The sequence below is a fragment of the Nylanderia fulva genome, unplaced genomic scaffold, assembly GCF_048542155.1.
Source record: "Nylanderia fulva isolate GAGA-0341 unplaced genomic scaffold, ASM4854215v1 Scaffold10, whole genome shotgun sequence".
In the NCBI taxonomy this organism is placed as follows: Eukaryota; Metazoa; Arthropoda; class Insecta; order Hymenoptera; family Formicidae; genus Nylanderia; species Nylanderia fulva.
The window spans coordinates 4,651,768-4,671,213 of NW_028189193.1; the positions used below are offsets into that span (position 1 = coordinate 4,651,768).

The 19,446-nt window shown below is 24.9% G+C and overlaps 4 protein-coding genes across 4 annotated transcripts; all 4 read right to left on the minus strand.

The window, feature by feature from the left end:
* Nucleotides 1-584: 584 nt before the first annotated feature.
* On the minus strand, nt 585-2,807 carry LOC114931915 (odorant receptor 46a-like). The gene is made up of 5 exons (XM_029304064.2): nt 2,429-2,807; nt 1,632-1,967; nt 1,133-1,334; nt 839-997; nt 585-753 (listed from the first exon to the last, which is right to left on the minus strand). The coding sequence occupies exons 1-5, from the start codon at nt 2,788-2,790 to the stop codon at nt 700-702; spliced, it is 1,113 nt and encodes a 370-aa protein (XP_029159897.2). The 5' UTR covers nt 2,791-2,807; the 3' UTR covers nt 585-699.
* A 1,615-nt stretch (nt 2,808-4,422) lies between these two features.
* On the minus strand, nt 4,423-6,776 carry LOC114931916 (4-vinylanisole receptor-like). Its single transcript, XM_029304066.2, has 5 exons — nt 6,394-6,776; nt 5,709-6,044; nt 4,906-5,107; nt 4,578-4,733; nt 4,423-4,486 (listed from the first exon to the last, which is right to left on the minus strand). The coding sequence occupies exons 1-5, from the start codon at nt 6,753-6,755 to the stop codon at nt 4,433-4,435; spliced, it is 1,110 nt and encodes a 369-aa protein (XP_029159899.1). The 5' UTR covers nt 6,756-6,776; the 3' UTR covers nt 4,423-4,432.
* Nucleotides 6,777-9,111: 2,335 nt separating this feature from the next.
* On the minus strand, nt 9,112-11,659 carry LOC114931919 (odorant receptor 43a-like). The gene is made up of 5 exons (XM_029304069.2): nt 11,262-11,659; nt 10,300-10,635; nt 9,613-9,817; nt 9,281-9,436; nt 9,112-9,211 (listed from the first exon to the last, which is right to left on the minus strand). The coding sequence occupies exons 1-5, from the start codon at nt 11,645-11,647 to the stop codon at nt 9,155-9,157; spliced, it is 1,140 nt and encodes a 379-aa protein (XP_029159902.2). The 5' UTR covers nt 11,648-11,659; the 3' UTR covers nt 9,112-9,154.
* A 1,868-nt stretch (nt 11,660-13,527) lies between these two features.
* Nucleotides 13,528-17,762, minus strand: LOC114931924 (odorant receptor 46a-like). Its single transcript, XM_085483723.1, has 5 exons — nt 17,200-17,762; nt 16,484-16,819; nt 16,154-16,355; nt 15,756-15,911; nt 13,528-13,572 (listed from the first exon to the last, which is right to left on the minus strand). The coding sequence occupies exons 1-5, from the start codon at nt 17,559-17,561 to the stop codon at nt 13,528-13,530; spliced, it is 1,101 nt and encodes a 366-aa protein (XP_085339849.1). The 5' UTR covers nt 17,562-17,762.
* Between the last annotated feature and the right edge of the window lie 1,684 nt (nt 17,763-19,446).

Below are 19,446 nucleotides of genomic sequence, written 5' to 3' on the forward strand. Positions count from 1 at the left end.
TATGACAATAATAATTTTTTATAGATTAATCATTATTATAATATTAATTATTTATCTCTTCTTATATTTTATATTATTATACATATTTTTTTATATTGATATTAAAACACATAAATCTGTATTCTTGATTAACTGAAATATTAACTGTATTTTATGAAATATTAATGTCAATTACATATTTATTTAAATGATGGTATGTTTTTTATTGTCGTATTGATTCGAGACGAGTAACACTATATGAAAAATATATAAACAGCATAAAAAAAAAATTTTAATTTTTAAATATACATATGTTTACGGATAAATTGTGATGTAAACTAAATTTTTAAATATATTGTTTAGATATATGTTTTAGTGCTATTGTAATTGTATAATTTGATCGCAATCTAGAATATTCAAATAAAAAATAATGATTTTAATGCCAAATTTGTTTATAACAGATTGTAATGGAAAAATATCAGAGGAAGGAAGGAAATATTAAAAATGCTTTTAATAATATTTTTTTATCTACATTTCTACTATTTTAGTACTAATATAACATTATTTAATATTAATATAATGCTTTATCTAATATCTCTCTACAACTTGCAATTATAATATTTCTTACATATCAAAATTTTTAAAAATTAACACTTATCAAAAAAAAAAATTTCCAATAAAAATGTCATAGATATTTTCAAAAATGTATCTAATTAACTACTAATCTTGGGTTTGATGCAGCAAGTTGAAAGCCGAATATGACATCTTGAGCAACTGCAAATAATTGTTTAACATTATTTACAATGTTTGTGCATGATATTTAATAATAATTTCTATTGTATTAATTGAAGATACTGACAGCCACAAACGAGTCAAGATTTAATGTCAGTATGTACATGCTATTAAATTCGATGGGGATTGTTGAGCGCCTCATAATTAGTAAAAAATCTCTCTTGCAGCTATTGCTAAGTGTCGGCCATTCTACTTTATTATAAATATTATTCGCCAAGTTAAGACTCTATAAATAAAAATGTTTCGTAGCAATAGGATATTTTGCATGTCGCAAAAATAAAAATATCTATATTTATCTTAGCTTTTAAAATTATCGATATCTTTTGTTATATTTAAAATTTATTTTAAATGAACTATATACTTTTGTCTTGACTTCGTTTCCGAACCAACAATAGATGAAAATTTGCGTCAATATAGCACCCGTGTAAACCATCAATGAAACAAAGATCACATAGCTCGATGTCGTTGCTAGTCGAAATAAATTCGAGCATATCACCAACATGCTCACGGCGAACTGTAGAGCAATTACTTTCGAAAACATATTATTCACCGTGCACGCGTATCTATGATTGAGTAAAGAATCCTTAATCAATTTCTCTGGAAATATTCTCAAACAAATTATATCGACAAATTAATAAATTCGCGTTATTAAAGACAGATATAAATAAAATATGTCACTTTTCGTTCTTTCTTCTTATTTCGTTAAAAAAAAAATTGTTCTTTGATTCAAGAATCCGAAAACAATAATTGTTCTTATTTACTTAGCGAATGATTAACAATTGTTATAAAGACGCAACTTTATTTTGTATGTGGTTCAAATTTTTTGGAGTAAGTATAATAACATTCGTTAAAAAACTAACTTAAAAATTTGATTGTGATGACGAATACAATCATGCAACATGCGTTGATTATGCGTGATTTTTGTTAATCGATATTCCAAAATTTCAAGCTGGCAGCAGATATACAACAAAAGTCCGCAAATTACGCTCTCGCAAGCGACGTTAACTATACCCGAGGTTGCCATGCCTATTAATTGGTGAACATACACAAAAAAATATATAGCAGGGGATGAATAATCAAATGGAAACCATGCTTTGTAGGTCAAATTTCTTTTCTTGAAAACTGTTAAAAATGATGTCAACACTACCGATATAATTGCCATCATAACGATAATCAAATATCGCAAAGTACTGTTCCTACAAAATATATAATTGTAAAGATTATTTTAATTCATTTTTGTATAAGATTTAATCATGGTATTTCTTTCTCTCTTCTCTCTTTTGATATTTATTATATTTATTACATATTAAGAGAATAACTTTTATTATTATTTTTAATATATTATTATATTTTAAAAATAATTTTTTTCATGAATATAGAAAAAAGTTTTTATTACAGAAAGTGATATATATTTGCAAAAATTAAATTATATACATGTGGAGACTATTGTATAAATATAATGTGTGTATAAAATTATTATGTAAAAGTACATATATAAGCATATATGTAAATATAATATTCTAAGATATCGTGCTATAATATTTAACAATTAAGAACAATCTATTATGCTGCTTAAAAAATTGTTACTAAAAAAATAAGTAATGCATATTTATTTGATATCACATAATTTAATGCAACTTGATATAATGATACTTACTCTACTATTTTTTCAAATTTTTTTTGAATTACAGCTTCGTGCGTTTCACATATTGCAAAAGGTTTCTCGGTAAGAACGTTGATTACAACCATAACTTTTTTTCGATCTGTCCACATATAAACTTGTTTATAGCCTGCGACGAATACGGTCAACATCATGTATAAAGAATCGGTGAATTCGTCGGAATTTTCAACATTGAATATGATGTTCATAAATTGCGATAGCGAAAATATACATAATGCAGTGACGAGAAACATGGCGTAAGTTTTATATATTATATGTTTAAATAATGACGTCCATGAAGACGGTTGCCAGCATCCAGCAATAGCACAGATTAGCAATGTAAATTTCAGCACACGCATTTGAGCTTTTCTGATGCAATTTTGTTTATCAATAGCTATTAATATTTATTAATTACATTAATTTTCATTTTATATTATCTTACCATAATTTTACGAAAATAAAGATTTATTATGTTAAAGATCAAATAAAACTGAAAAAATTTTTATTAAGAAAATATTATTTTTAATTATATTATTGTTTACAAGATAATAATTCATGCAATTCCATATAATGAATAATTATATAAAATGCATATTTATTAAAAAATTAGTTGTGTTTTACTTGTGTTTATTTTCTAAATATTAAACTTTTCAATGTATATAATACACATTATGCTTACAAAACTCTTTTAATCCATTTGCATAATAAATTATTCCCTTTTGTATTTAGTTTTTTGTTAACAAACTAATTTAATTTAATAATTTTGATAAAATATTTGTTTAAACCCTTTTGCGCTTTAAATGACGTTGGATGTAGTTTATAGACGATAAGTTAATGGATATTGGAACAGAAAAGAACAGAGAAAATGTATCTATAGTCTCCCGATATGACTTTCTGATAATAGTACTGCTTATTGCATCCCATTATGTCTATCTCTATTTTATCTATCTTATTGTAATATTGATACATTTGTAGGAATCTCCTCAGTGTAATAATATTTTCATTAACCGCGGAGCGAAATTATTTCGAAATGTCTTATGAGAAAATTGTATAATGTACCATTATTTTCATGAGAAGAACGCGACAGAAGAAAATTATATTAAAAAAGAAATTTCTTGAAATAGATCTGCAAGAGAGAAATTCTTTGATATAATTCTCATTACATTTATGTGTATATGCGTATGTACGTCAAGACATTATATTTATTATTGTTCCTTAAATTTTATCAGATATTTTTTTGATATGGTATTAAATAACGAATCATTATAGATGTAATTTACTTCTATAATACTAGCCGAGACATTCGCTCTTGGATATTTCAATATTTTTATGATTATACTATTTATATGTACATATCGGAGTGTAGCGCATCGGTAAGATATTACATCTATTTCTTTGATTATAGTATCAACATTCTGCAGTATCTTATTTTGTCTTTTATCAAACATATGCAATGTAAAGAAATATTTCTAATTCTTAATATAAATGTACCTTCACAACGGTCAACGAACAAATCATTTGTAATGCAAATTGAATTTCTTATCAATATCTTTATTATATGTATATGTTTGCCTTCTCTATAATAATTATTGCTACGTCTGACGTTATAATACAATAATTGTCTAAAATACTCAAATAAAAAATTAATAATTTTAATAAATAAAATAAAATATTAGAAAATTTGAAATGTAAAAATAATATAGCTTTATTTGTTAAATTTTATATCATGAACGTTTCTGTTTAATAGCTCGTATTTGCTGCGATATCATTTAGAATTTGTTCTTACGCGTTGCAATTTTTAAATAATTAAGATAGTAATAAAAAACCTCTCGAAAGATTTATAGATTTTCTAAAAATTATTTAGTCATTTGAAAATGAGAGATAGAAAGAGAGATTAATATATTTATTTTTGCATTTTTTATATTATACATAACATTTTCAAACGTGGTATTATAACAAATTAAACGTGAACAGTAACAGCTTCTGTTATTAATCACGTTATTATTCTTGCGTTTGATGCAGCAGATTGAAAATCGAATATGACATCTTAAGTAACTGTAAAAAAATCATGAATATATCTAACATTATTTCAAATATTTATAATCACATAGAAATAAAAATTAGTATTATCTTTAGTGATACTAACACCTACAAACGAATCCAGATTCATCGTTATTATATAAGCACTGCTAAATTGAATGGGAATCATCGCACGCTTCATAATTAACAAGAGACCCTTTTTGTTGCTATTACTAAGTGTCACCCACTCCATATCATAAATGTTATTTACCATTTGAAGACTCTACAAACAGAAATGTGTAACGTAATAAATTAAATATTATTTGCAGGATATGCCATATTTTTCGTAATAAAAAATATGATGTATTTTTCATTACTCTTGATCTATAATGAATTAATTTGTTTTCATAATATTTTGCATTTATACGAGATTAATTTAAATAAGGTATATGTACTTTTAACTTGACTTCGTTTCCAAACCAGCAATATATGAAAATTTGCATTAATATAGCACTTGTATACATTATCAATGGAATGAAGCTCATGTAGTCTGTCGCCACAGCTATTCGATACATATTTGAGCATACTACCAACATGCTTACCGCGAACTGGATGGCGATTATTTTCGCAAATGTGTTGTTTATCGTATACGCATATCTGCGATTGAAAGATATTTAAGCGATATCTCCGAAAATAAATTCTGATGTTATCCACAAATCGAATTTATTTGTGTGTGCTTACGCTTTATTAGATTTAATAAATCTAATAAATTTAATTAGTTACAATTTAGATATAAAATATTTAATATATAATAATATTTAATATTACAGAAACAGTTGGAGAGGTAGCAATTTATAATTTCCGATGATATTGAAAAGCAAATGATTTTAAAGATTCTTTTATATTAAACACAATTAAAATTTAATTATTTTCTTAATATTTTAAAATAAAATTTTGACTTAAATTTTAATAAAAGAAGTTTTATAGAATTTTAATAAAATAGTTCATTTTTCTTTATATTATTGCTATCTGTCCAACTACATATTATGAAAGACTTAGTTTAAGATTTATTATTAAACATTAATTGATTCAAAAATTAGTAAAAAGAGAAACAAATATTTATTGGCGATATCTTATATTTTTTGTTTATTTATTATAAGCGTTTTAATCATTTCTTTGCTACTTAAAAAGCAAATTATTACTCGCGTAATCCAAATATTCTTGCAACAATTTTGAAAAAATAGTTCAAGAAACTAACTCGAAAATAAGATTGTGATGACGAACACAGTCGCCTAAAATGTTTTGACCATGCATAAGTTTTGTCAATCGATACTCCAAAATTTCAAACTGACAGCAGATATGTAGCAAAAATCCGCAAATTAAACTCTCACAAGCAACGTTGACTATACCCGATGTTGACATGGCTATCATTTGATGGATGTATACAAGGAAGTATATTGCAGGCGATGAATAGTCGAATGGCAACCAAGTCTTATACGTCAGATTCCTTCTTATTAAATCTGTGGTGACAGACGTCGAAATTATCGACAAGATCGACATTGTAACCATGATTAAATATCGTCGTGTGGTTTCCCTAAAATGACGATAAAGACTTGTCAGTCACATTTTTTTATCAAATTAACTCATTTTCTCTCGCGGATTATTATTTATAAAAATTTCGAGTTTTTTATTTGTAAGAAATATTCTTATTTTTATTTGTAGAAATATTCTTTATCAATTTAATTTGAATTAAATTTTATTAGATATAGTTTTTTAATTATTTCTATCAAATTGTCACATAATACAGCACATATCATATAGACGAATTAATGCATTGTTATGAAATATTGAAGAATACGAGACAAAAACATTTTGCTTCTCTTAGAAAATTGATTAACAATGCATTTATGCGTAATCTGAAAATATGCTTAAGACGTACTTACTTTGACATTTTTTCGAATTTTTGTTGAATTTCTATCTCTCGTGTTTCATATGGTGCAAAAGGTTTCTCGATAAGAACATTTATCATCATTGTGATATTCTTGCGATCTATCCACATGTAAGCCTGTTTGTAGCCTGCTACTAATATTGTCAACATCATATACAAGCCATCGACAAATTCGTCAGAGTTACCAACGTTTAATATAATATCCACGCATTGAGACATCAGAAATGCGTACAATGAGGAAATTAGAAACGTTGCATAAGCCTTATAAATTATATGTTTAAACAACGATGTCCATGAAAGCGGCTGCCAGACTCCAGCGACCGCGCAGATTATAAGTGTAAAATTCAGCACATTCATTTGAACTTCTCTAATGCAATTTTATTCTATATATCAACTGCTATTAATATATTTATTAATTTTATTATATTTAGTATGTTCAAAATATCTTTCCCTTTTAATGATACAAGTTATATATTAAATATAATGAAAATCTAGCGAAACTCATTAAAAAATATTAATAAGAATTAGAATTCTATTTTACTATTTATGCATACGAAATATTTTCATCACAGATCATAATTTTAAATATATTTTACGTATTGTATAAATATATTTCACAAAATGTTGATTCAAATTTAATTAATTTTTTACAGATTCATATTTTTTAACGTTAAATTTTTTGACATATGATATGTCTTGCACTTATAAATTTCTTTAATTCACTTGTGTAAACTATTTGCATTTATAGTTAGTTCTCTATTGTCAAAGCAAATTTAAACTGTATAATTTTTAAAAGCATTATTTGTTCTTAAGTCTTTTGTCGTCCCTCAAATGACGACGGATAAGTTAATACTGGAAGAGAAAAATTTACTGAAAATGTCTATAGTCTCATGATGTGACTTTCTGATAATGATTTCGCATTCCTATGTATTTATATGTCTGTTTTTTTCTGTCTTACTATTTAATACTCGCATATATACGACTTGCAAAACTATCTCGCGTAATAATATTTTCATGAATTGAGATGCGAAAGTATTTCTCGAGATATATCTTATTAGAAAATTACATAATGTACCGTCATTTTCATGAAGACAGTGAGACAGAAAAAAATTATATAGAATAATAATTTTCTTGAAATAAATCATTGGCTTATTGAATATAAAGAATACTTTAATATAGCTTCTTTGTATATCAAAGTATTATATCTATATTATCCGTAATTTTGTCAGATACATATTTTTTTAATGTTAAGTAACGAAACATTAGCTTAGCTATAATTTATTTCGATGAAATCTTAATATCAGTAGTCCATACATTTGACATGTAGATATTTTTGTTATATGGCATATAGATTGGCGCATGTATGCCAGATACTATAACTACATTTTTTTTGTAATATCATATTTTTCTTAAATTTAATTTTCTTCTTATCGAACATGTGTTTGTAAATTTGAGCTTTTATAATATAATGTAAAACAAATCAATTTTTTCTCGTTGATATATTTATGTATTTTAAAAAAAGTCATTTTCCATACAGCACAAAATATTTTTAAAATCTTTTAAAAATATTTCTTAAAAAAATAAAATAATTCTCGAAAATATTTTTAAAATGTTTCTATGTCCGCTTTTTCATGTTTCAAAAATATTTTTGAATATAGATTTAAAGTAATATTTCAAAAATATGTATCAAATATTTAAGAAAATATTATCTGAGCGATAAAAAGAAGAACATTTTTAAAAGTTTTTTAAAAATATTCTAAAAAATGTTATCACAAAAAATTTTTAAATCATTTTAAAATATTCCTAAAACTATTTTAAAATATTTTTATGCAATGTTTTATAGAAATATTTAGAAATATTTTTTGAAAACATTTATAATATTTTGTGCTATATGAATTATTCTTTTTTCTCTCTTACTTTTATTTTCATCTCGCGCTTGCTGTGTTGAGTTGTCGCAAAATTTTAGGGGACAATTTTTGGAAGGAAAATAGATCCATATTGATTCATTAACAGAAAACAAGTCCGACCTTTTTGTAAATGAGAGATAGAATTATTAAGATAATAATTATATATAAATTATTTAAATTATAATTAAGCAATTCTACTTACTTTTATTACCGGTACATATATATATATATATATATATATATATAAACGCTATCAAATCTTTATGCTGTAGTTTTTACTAATTTCTTAATTGGGATGATGTACACAATCACTTGCTGGCGATCTTGAAGAACGGATGTCGATGTAGAAGTAAACGTGCAACAGTAATTCTAAGATGAAGCAATCAAACATTGGAAAGGAGCATAAATATGGAATCTTTTATCTGGTGAGTAATAAAATGTACTTGATATAAGAGAGATTTTGCAATGATGTTAATTGCGCAATATTATGATTTCTTCGTGTGTAATGTTTTATTCATATTTGTGTATTTGTTAAAGTTGATAATTCCTGCTTAAATATTTTTTTAAAATAAAATAATAGAAATAATGCAACATTATGTGAAAATATTAAATCTCATATCTTGAAGAGTATTAAATATGTTGAAAATATTTTTAACGCATCAGTTCATATTAAATAAAAATTTTACGCACTACATTAAATTAATTATATACGATATATTTTTGTAATATAATATTATTAATAAATAGATATTAAGCTATACATATTGATCAATACTATTACCTTCGATGTGTTAATTATATAAATAACAGATTAAACATAAATAACAATTTCTAATTTTGTATTACATATTACTGGTTCTGCGATTTTATTAGTACATTAAAAAGCGAATATGACGTCTTGAGCACCTAAATAATTATATAATCAATGAGCATTATTAAATGTTTATTATGTGAAAAAAATTTTCTTATACGAACCATCACGAATGAGTCAAGATTCATTGACAACAAATTTGCGCTGGTAAATTCAATTGGTATTTTTGCACGATTCATGATCATTAAGAGACCCTTCCTTACATCGTTGTTAAGCGTTGTCCATTCTATATTATAAATATTATTCGACAATTGTATGCTCTATAAATAAAATCCCCTATATGTATATTATATGTTATGTATATTATATATGTGTGTTTCTTCTCTTTTCAAAGAGAGATTTTTCTTTCACGAATATATTATATTTATTGAGTAATTTTTTTCTATATTTAATACTGCAATTATTGGCTACAAAATTCAAATTAATTTCAAGTTACCTTCAGCTTGACTTCATTGCCAAACCAACAATAATAAAAAATCGGTGCCAGGGTGCAAGCTATAACCATGACATTCTCTATATAAGAAACTGTATCGGACGATGTCAAAGCCATATGAATTAAATTATAGCACATTACCACTATGATCATTATAAATTCGCTAGGAACTATTCTGGCAAACTTTTCATTCACCAAATATGAGTATCTAAAATTAGACCAAATATTTTTAATCGATTTTCCAAGTCATTTAATCGATATAAATCGTGACATATTCGATATATTTAAAGAATGAAGAAATTAATAATTTTTTATTTGAAAAATATTTTACTAAGTTTTTGTAACCTTTAGAGGAGATTTTGAAAAGTACAAGTATATTATATATTCTACGTTGTATCTTACATAGAAAATAATAAAGTAGCTTAAACAAAAATTCATTTCTAATATAAAATTTTGAAGGCATACTAAGAAAAAATATGCGCATTGAATTAATTTATTATTTAGTGTCATGTATAAATGTTAAATAACTTGAAGAAAATTTGATCTGTGAAACAAAAATATTTTTCTCTTTTTTCTTATTGAAAAATAAAAATTTTTTCAAATTGCATAAAATTAATGGAAAAGTTCAATAAGATATATGTCGCATAATTAAAGGTATGTATATAATGTATTAGATTTAAGAGGACTTACTCAAATATACGTATATGATGATGCACGCAATCGCGCAAGGTTTCTGGATTATTCACGATGTTTGACAAGCGATGCTCTAAAATCTCGAGCTGACAACAAATGTATAATAATAATCCGCAAATAAAACTGTCACACGTGGGATGAACGAGACCGATAAATATTAAAGTCATTAGCTGATGAAAGTATGCAAAATAGTATAGCGCGGAGATTGAATAGTCAAACGGTATCCATGCTTTGTACAGTAATGTTCCAGTCTTGAAATCCGTGAACAATGAAAGCAAAATCATGTATAAAGAAGTTATCAGGACGAGGACTAAATAATATAATGAATTATTCCTATAAAATTAAGACTACGATGTTTATCTGTTTGGAAAACTATACATATTATTGGAGAAACATTGAACTTCTTTTTTTTTTAAGATAATTACATTGCTTACACCAAACACATTATTTACTTGCATACGTTTTAATCAGGGTTGGGTAATAACTAGTTAATTAGTTAAAAGTTAAAAAAAGTTAACAAGTTAATAACTTTTAACTTAGTTTTTAGTTAACTTTTTTTATTTCTGAATATCATTATAGTTTTAAGTTATAAACGTATTATTTTTAAATTAAAGTGTTATTAATTTTTATGTTCATTTGTCATCAATTGTAATTATCAAAAAATATATTTTTATATAAAAATCAAAATTTATTTTGTTATTTATTATAAATTTTAAAAGAATCAACAAACAAAATTCTAATTTAATATAAATAATGTTTTCAAAAATTACCTTTTGATTTAACTTCAGTTAATTTAATCTTAATTTTTTATTTATGCAAAGCTTTCAACTTAACTAAATTAATTTTATAGACAACTAACTTTAACTTAACTTATTTAAAAAAAATCACGAACTTACCCAACCCTGGTTTTAATTATACACAGTTTTTTTACTGGATGATAACAATAAAATGATACTTACGTAATTCTCTTGGTAAATTTCTCTAGAATCAAATTTTCGTGCAGATCGAACGGTTTGAACGGAGTTTCGGCAAAGCTATTAACTATCGTTTCAATACTGTCGTGACTTTTTCGTATAACAATTGTCTTGTAACACGCCAGGAGCGAAATTATAACGTTGAACAAGGCGTCGCCGAATGTGTCGGAGTCGTCGGCGTACAGCACGAGCTCCATAACTTGGGTGATGGCAAATGTGTATAATGTTAGAATTACTGTTAATGTGTAAACGTCATACATTATGTGTCTAAACGGCGACGTCCACGTGGTTGGTCGCCAGCATCCTGCGATCGCTAAAATCGTGAGCGAAAATTTCAACACAGGCATTTCGCTTTTCCTCTCAACATCCATTTGCCCAATATCAATAACTGTGTCGATATATTAACTTATTTACTATAAATTTTCATTATTATTATATATGATAACGTCTATCGATGATAGATCAATGGATGAAAATGTGTATGACAATTACGGGACTTTATAACAAGAAGTCATATTTTTTATAATAATTATAAAATAATTATATATAATAATTATAAAACAATTGTATATAATAATTATAAAATAATTATATATAATCATTTTAAAATAATTATATATAATAATTATAAAATAATTAATATTAAGGATAATTATAAAATAATTATCCTTAATTGCTTATCTTTTTATATAGTATATAATTTGTACTTATATAGTTTGTTACCTCCATATATATATTTATTAATTAAATTAAGTTAATAAAAGTTAAATTAATTTAATTAAATTAATCAAATACAAAAAGCTAGATATTTCTGAATAACAGTGAGAAGAATGAAAAAATATCGAAGTGCATTCCATATTATTACGCACACACAATGTTTTTTTTATGATATATGCATTTAAAATATTTCATTCTTTGTTTTGCACATTATTATAAACTTACGAAAATGTTCCGATCGAATTTGTTTGAGTAGTTTGTTGAATACTTTGAAAGATTTGGCTAAATGTTCGCTATACGACAAATCGAATGACGAGACGAGGGAACAATGTTTTAATGTCTATAGCCTCCCGGCTTGATATTAATGATATTATTTGTTCGATTCCCGTCTCTTTGTATAAAGTATCTTTGTTATTATCGCAATAACAGATTTGCACCGACATGTCTCTCGTGAAATAATATTCTGAATGAATCGGGAAATAACATTCTTTCCATATAATATCTTTATTACAAAATTGCATAATTTGCCGTTATTTTCGCGAAGAAAAAAAGGAGAGAAGCTTGACATACAGTCAAGTACACGGAAAATAAATTCTTGAAGTGGTCATTAATAAATCAGTAGTCTCGAACAATTTCCAAGCTACTTTGGTCCAGTTTTATTTTATTATACGTCCATTATAAAATATCTTATTTATTCGCAATGTTTCGTAACTACTCTACGAATGTACGAAAAAAATGTAATCGTCAAATATTTATAAATCAGCTGTAGTAGACATTTATGTAAAATCTTAATACAAAGTTAGTCCATAGACTCGGTTATAAGCTGTTGTCATTATTTTCTAGGGGCATACTATTTATGATATTGGGATTTTATTAAGATGCACTTATTGATTCTTGGATCTATCATCTCATTGTATGTATAGAGAACAAAAGAGAGGTATTTTAATTTTTGTGTGTTCTGCAAATCTATGGTTTTTTAATGCGAAGAATATTAATCGATTAATATGTTTTTTTAATTGTCATTTAATATTAATTATATATTCATATGTAAGAATTTTACAAATTAAATTATGAATACTCATTTCCAGTTTTTTAATAATTCTGCGTTTGTGCACTGGAAAAAAAAATTTGTTATATTACAAAAAAAATTCTGTTCGAAAATCGACGAAATAGAATTCTGGTCGATTTAACCAGTAATCCTGTTTCGTCGATTTTTGAACAGAATTTTTGTTAATACAATAAAAATTTTTTCCAGTGTATTAATAAATTGCAGATCGAGTGAGACATCTAAATAAGTATCTGTAAAAATTATACAGATGGGTTTGTAAAACTTATTTAAGTATACCCAATATTTAATTATACATTTATTACGCAAAATAGCTAGTAATAATGTAACGAATAAAGGTTTTTACCATTATGAAAAAGTTGAGATTCATCGAGATATATGAACACTGGTAAATTCGATGTGTATTGAACGATGCAAAGAACGATTTATAATTGTCAGAATTTCCTTTTTCGTTGCTAACAAGTGTTGCTAAATGCCGATCATATTGTAAATACTGCCCAACAATTGCAGACTCTATAAAATAAAAATGCAGTAAATTTATATATTATTAATAAAATTATTGTATTTCATGTGTATATACATGTGTGTGTGTGTGTGTGTGTGTGCAAACGCGCGTGTGTGTGTGCGCGTGCGTGTGTGTGTGTGCGCGTGTGTGTCCTATCGGAACATATTAATCTTCTTTTGAAGAAAAAATGTTCTGTTATGCAATGTTACAATTTACTAATGTTATATTTATATTTATTAATTATATTTATATAATAAATAATTAATAATTATATAATATAATTAACTAATTTTCTTACTAAAGACGAATTCTTATTACCGATAAATGTCATAAATATCACACTTCTCTTTTATCATTTTATCAAACTTCTCTTGAATGATTTTTTTTGTTTATATTTAACGATGCAAAATGGTTTTTAACAAAAAATCGATTATTGCAACAATTTTACGACTTAGTCTCATATTAATAGTTTTGTTACACGCCACACAATTGATAGCATATATAAAGTTTCAATAAATTTGTCAAAAATACTGACGTTCTAAATATAAAATTTAAGAAATTGCATTTAATAATAGAAATTTGCTTGCACAATTTTCTTTTGTGTAAATCTCGTAATAATTGTAATCTGTTAATTATTTTGTAAATCTTACAAATCATTGAAAATATCTATAAGTTGCATGATAATTTAAAAAATTGTTTTATTATACACAATTGTTTATTAAAGTTTTCCTTATATAAAATAAAAATAGTTTACGTTTTATTAAAAATTATTTACAATATTTTTACACCAAATCATGTAAAAAAGATTTTGCATTAATAAATCGTTATTGTTATTTTATTGCAATATATTACTGTGCTTTAAAATATAATAATATTTCGTAATATAATTTATATTAAGTTTACAAAAAATTATAAAATTTCCCAAATTAGCTCTCGTTTAAAAAAATTCAAAGGTAAATTTACAAAATCAGAAGACATAACTTTTTCGCGTCGGATAAATTTCATAAAACTTATTGCAAAATAACTGTATTTATTGCAATAAGAAATATGCAACGATATAATATTTTTTGCAATTTTTATTACAAAATTACCTAATGCTCTATTTACAATGTCAGATGTGTGATATAATAAGAAATACATTTGTATAAATTAACAAAATTCTTTCAATCGATACATTTTGATTTATGTAAACTGTTTTCAATTTTAGAATAGCTTTCTTATTATACATATACTATCATACAATTACAAAATATTTTATTTATTATTATGTGTTTATACTTTTATATATAATAAATAATAAGTATGTAGGAAAATGATATTTTTGGGAGGATCTTGATAATGAAGACTTCATAAATCTTCTCTCATAAATTTTTATTCTCAACACTTGACATATTCATATATTTTCATTAAAATACTTTATTTTTGTCATATAGTCTATGACTTGGTAAGATATCATCGAACACTTTGTTCTATATATTGATTTTTCTATTGTCAATTTTTTCTATAGTTATTCTACAAGGAATATATAAACAAAAAGGAGAAATTATTTAAACCCTTATAAGTGTTACATAAGTAAGCTACTAACACATATATTGAAATATAGGAAAAAGGGGTTGCAGATCTTTCTTATTTGACATGTCTTTTTTTAGATTTACGCAATTAAACAAGTACATATAATTTTCACGTGAATCGTCATTACTTAGAGATTAACTTTTATATACTATATAAATAAAAATATATTTTATCTTTGTTCTATTATCTTATTTTCTGAAACTATTATTTATAAATAAATATCGAATTATGTGAATTGTACTTTTCTGCAGATATTGCTTTTGTTAATAAATTATTATGTTTCTTATTGATGATATTATAGCACTATATTATAAAATATTATAAAAAATCATTATATTAAAGAATAATTATCGTGTGGATATAAAAGCTCAATAGATGCTATTGTTATTAATTTATTGCACTAATTTATACAGATAACTTATTTACCAAAATATGCATCCAAGATAGAGGCTAGATTACGTGTGTATGTATTATTTCTCTTGCATTTGTATTAATAAATTATAAACGGAATATGATAATTTAAGCAACTAGAATAATAAAACATGATAAAGATAAGAGACATATTTCATTAGCTAAGTCAACTACAAGCACACATAATATGACAAAATTCTATACTAACCGATACAAAAGAGTTTAAATTCAAGCTAATGACATGTGCACTAACAAACTCGATAGGTATCGTCGCACGTTGTATAATCATTATAAGATCTTTCTTAATGCTATTTTTTAGTATTGGCCATTCCATTTGATAAATCATATCTGCTAGTTTCACACTCTATAAATCAATATACAATTTTTTCTCTTTGTTGTGAGCATTGTAATTGGTGTAAAATATTTTTTATTATATTAATAGGACCGCTTATGTAATCTGTTTATTTATAATGCACGACTTAAAAATGGATAAAAAATAATAAAATAATATTAAAGCGTTACGACAAAATGTTCAATTAAAATATCTCGTATGTTTTTTGCATAAAAAAAGCTTAAAATAATTAATTTTATATGTTAGATATGTACCTTTGTTTTGACTTTATGTCCGAACCAGCAATAAATAAATATTTGTGTCAGCATGCAACATGTATATACGACTAATGAAATACTTTCTGCGCTCAGTGACAATTTGCTAAGTTGAAATAAATTGGAGCATATTATCAATGTACTCGTCATAAATTGGAATCCGATTATTTGCGAGAATCTTGTGTTTATTAAAGACGCAAACCTACAATAGAATTTTTATTCTTGTGATAATAAAATAATTAAACCAAAAAGCAGGCACATTTAAAATATCTCACAAAAATAAAATAACAAACGTTTTTTTTCAACAATTATTATTAGAAAATAACTCACTCAAATATACTGTTGTGATGTTGTATACAGTAATTCAGAATATTTTGATTTGTCATGAGCTTTTTTAAACGATACTCCAAGATTTCGATTTGACAGCACACATGCATTAAGAGACCGCATATAAGAGTATCGCAGGCTACATTTACAGTAGCGCAATAGAATGTACTTAGAAACTGATGAGCGTACATGATACAAAATACCATGTAAGACGAATAATCATATATTACATACGATCTGTATGTTAATCTTCTATGCCTGAAATCGGCGAGCAATGACGTCAAGCCGGTACATGACCATGATGTCTCAATTAGGATCGTATAACGTAACGTGTTCATTCTAAAAAAATAATTAAAAATATATTTATATAACTATATATGTATATTTCTGTCAATTTCCAGGTAACTTTTATATAAAGAATTTTTTGATATATATTTTTCCTATATAAGAAATTTTTAATGTTAATAATAAATTAAATACAGCGTATACTCTTGTATAAAACAATATAAAAAATTCTACTTACGGTTACATTCGTATCTTAAATCTCAAGTAATAAAATTAAATGTTGAAATTAAGATACATATATATAAAAGATTAAATGGTTAAATTGTTCTTTTAAAAATGTAATACTATTTGCAACTTAATTAAAATACAGATATAAAAAGAAATTATTCTTAAATAAAGATTTGTGAATATTATATTTAATGAAAATTACCGACCGTATTAGTTTATCATATTTCTGGTGAATTTCCAGCTCGCCTAAATCCTGTGGTTTAAATGGCTGTTCATTAAGTTTGTTGATTAATATTGCGACGTTCGTATAATTAATCCACATAATCAGCAATTTATATCCCGAAACAGATACATTCAACATCATGTACAAATTATCAGTAAAGTCGTCGGGATTATCAACATTGAAAACAATATCCAAAAATTGTAGAAATACAAAAGTATATAAAAGGGTAATTATAAATGATCTGTAGAGATTATAAATAACACGTTTAAACAATGACGTCCACGATAGCGGTCGAAAGCATCCAACAAACGTAACAATAGAAAATGTCAAATTTAAAACATGCATTTTTTAATTGGTGTGGTTTAAGAAAATACATTCAATTGTATTTTTGTTTTATGTGACGGCGTTAACTTTGATACTGTTTAAGTAAATTTGAAAATCTTCAAACAAATATTTATTATTCTCGAGAACACTTTAGTTAGGTAGAATCTTATATTGTACGAAAAGTATGCGAAATCAGGTAGCACAATCTCAAAAGATGGTACACTTAAGACTGTCTGATAACAAGTGATATTATTTTCCGACTAAAAGAGAATGTTTTCGTTAGCAGTTTTTTTTCTCTTCTGCATATTTTATATCTATCTATCTATCATCATAACGTCAATAATAATCTACAGTAATTTACAGTAATCTATAGTAATACTGTCTCTACATAATTCTGATGTCCATTAACTGAAAGATTTATTTCGAGATGTAATTTTTATGTAGTATTATCATAAGAATAAAATTATATATTACAGAGAGAGAGGAAAAAAAATTAATTCAATGCAAAAAAAGGGAATATTTAATCAATAAGCTACGAGATTCGAATTATCTCTACAATTGTATATTATTTTATTCATATATCGATGAAGAAATATTTCATTTATTGTCATTTTTATTTTTACTTTTTTTTAATCTTTGTTTTTATCGAGAAGTCTTTACAATCATCGTACGTTTTTACGCAAAATGAAGAGATGGAGAAAAATTGTATGACAGATAGGTACACATTTAGAAGACTGAAGTGAAACATGCAGGATAATTCAAATGACTGTGTGTATCTTATGATCTACAGCTAAAAATAATAATAGTGAGAAAAAGTAAAGAAGACTTAATTATGACGTTTTGTTTTTTGCAGGTACAGTGATTTAATTAGGTACACTTTTATATTTTTATAATTATCTGTATGATTTTTTACGTTTCTCTCTCAGGCATTCTACATTTAAAAGTGTAAAGATAAAATTATTGGAAGTGTTGCATATCATTGTCTATTTTTATTTTATTATGTCTACTTATTGTAATATCGATACATTTGTAGGAATGTCTCTTAGTGTAATATTTTTATGAATTACGAAGCGAAATTGTTTCGAGATGTCTGATGAAAAAATTGTATATGTGCTATTATTTTCATGAGAAGAACGCGACAGAAGAAAATTATAAAAAAAAAATTCTTGAAATAAATCTGCAAGTACAAGAAATTCTTTGATATAATTTTTTAATTTCTCATTGCATTTATGTGTATATTTGTACAAGATATTATATTTATTATTGTTCCTTAAATTTTGTCTGATGTTTTTTAAATATAATATTAAATAACGAATCTCAGATGTAATTTACTTCTAAATACTTTTATAATATTAGCCTTGTTACAACCACGGTTTTTATAAAATAACTAATATTTTCTTTCTCTCTCTCTCTCTCTAAGATTCGGATTATTTATAAAAATGTTGAGCTTTTTATTTATAAGTAAAAATATTCTTCTTTATTTTTAATTTAAATAAAATTTTTAGATATAATTTTAATTATTTTTATTACATAATACAGCATATATTATGCAGACGAATTAATTCATTGTTATAAAACATTGAAGAATACAAGAAAAACATTTTGCTTCTTATAAAATTTATTAACAATACTGCATTTATGCTTAATCTTTTCTCAAGACATTTTCTTTATTGTTCCGCTTATAAAAATATTAAGTAAAATACTTTTTTATGAATATTCTTTAAAATATTGTATTCTTTTTTCATTGAAAAAAATTGTCAGAATATACATATATATTAGCAATTGAACAATTTAAACTTAATATATGTAAAAAAAATTGTTAACTTGATATTGCATAATTGAATTAAATATATTTTTTATGCAAAGTGATAAATATAAGGCCAACTTATCGAGCTGAATATTCGAG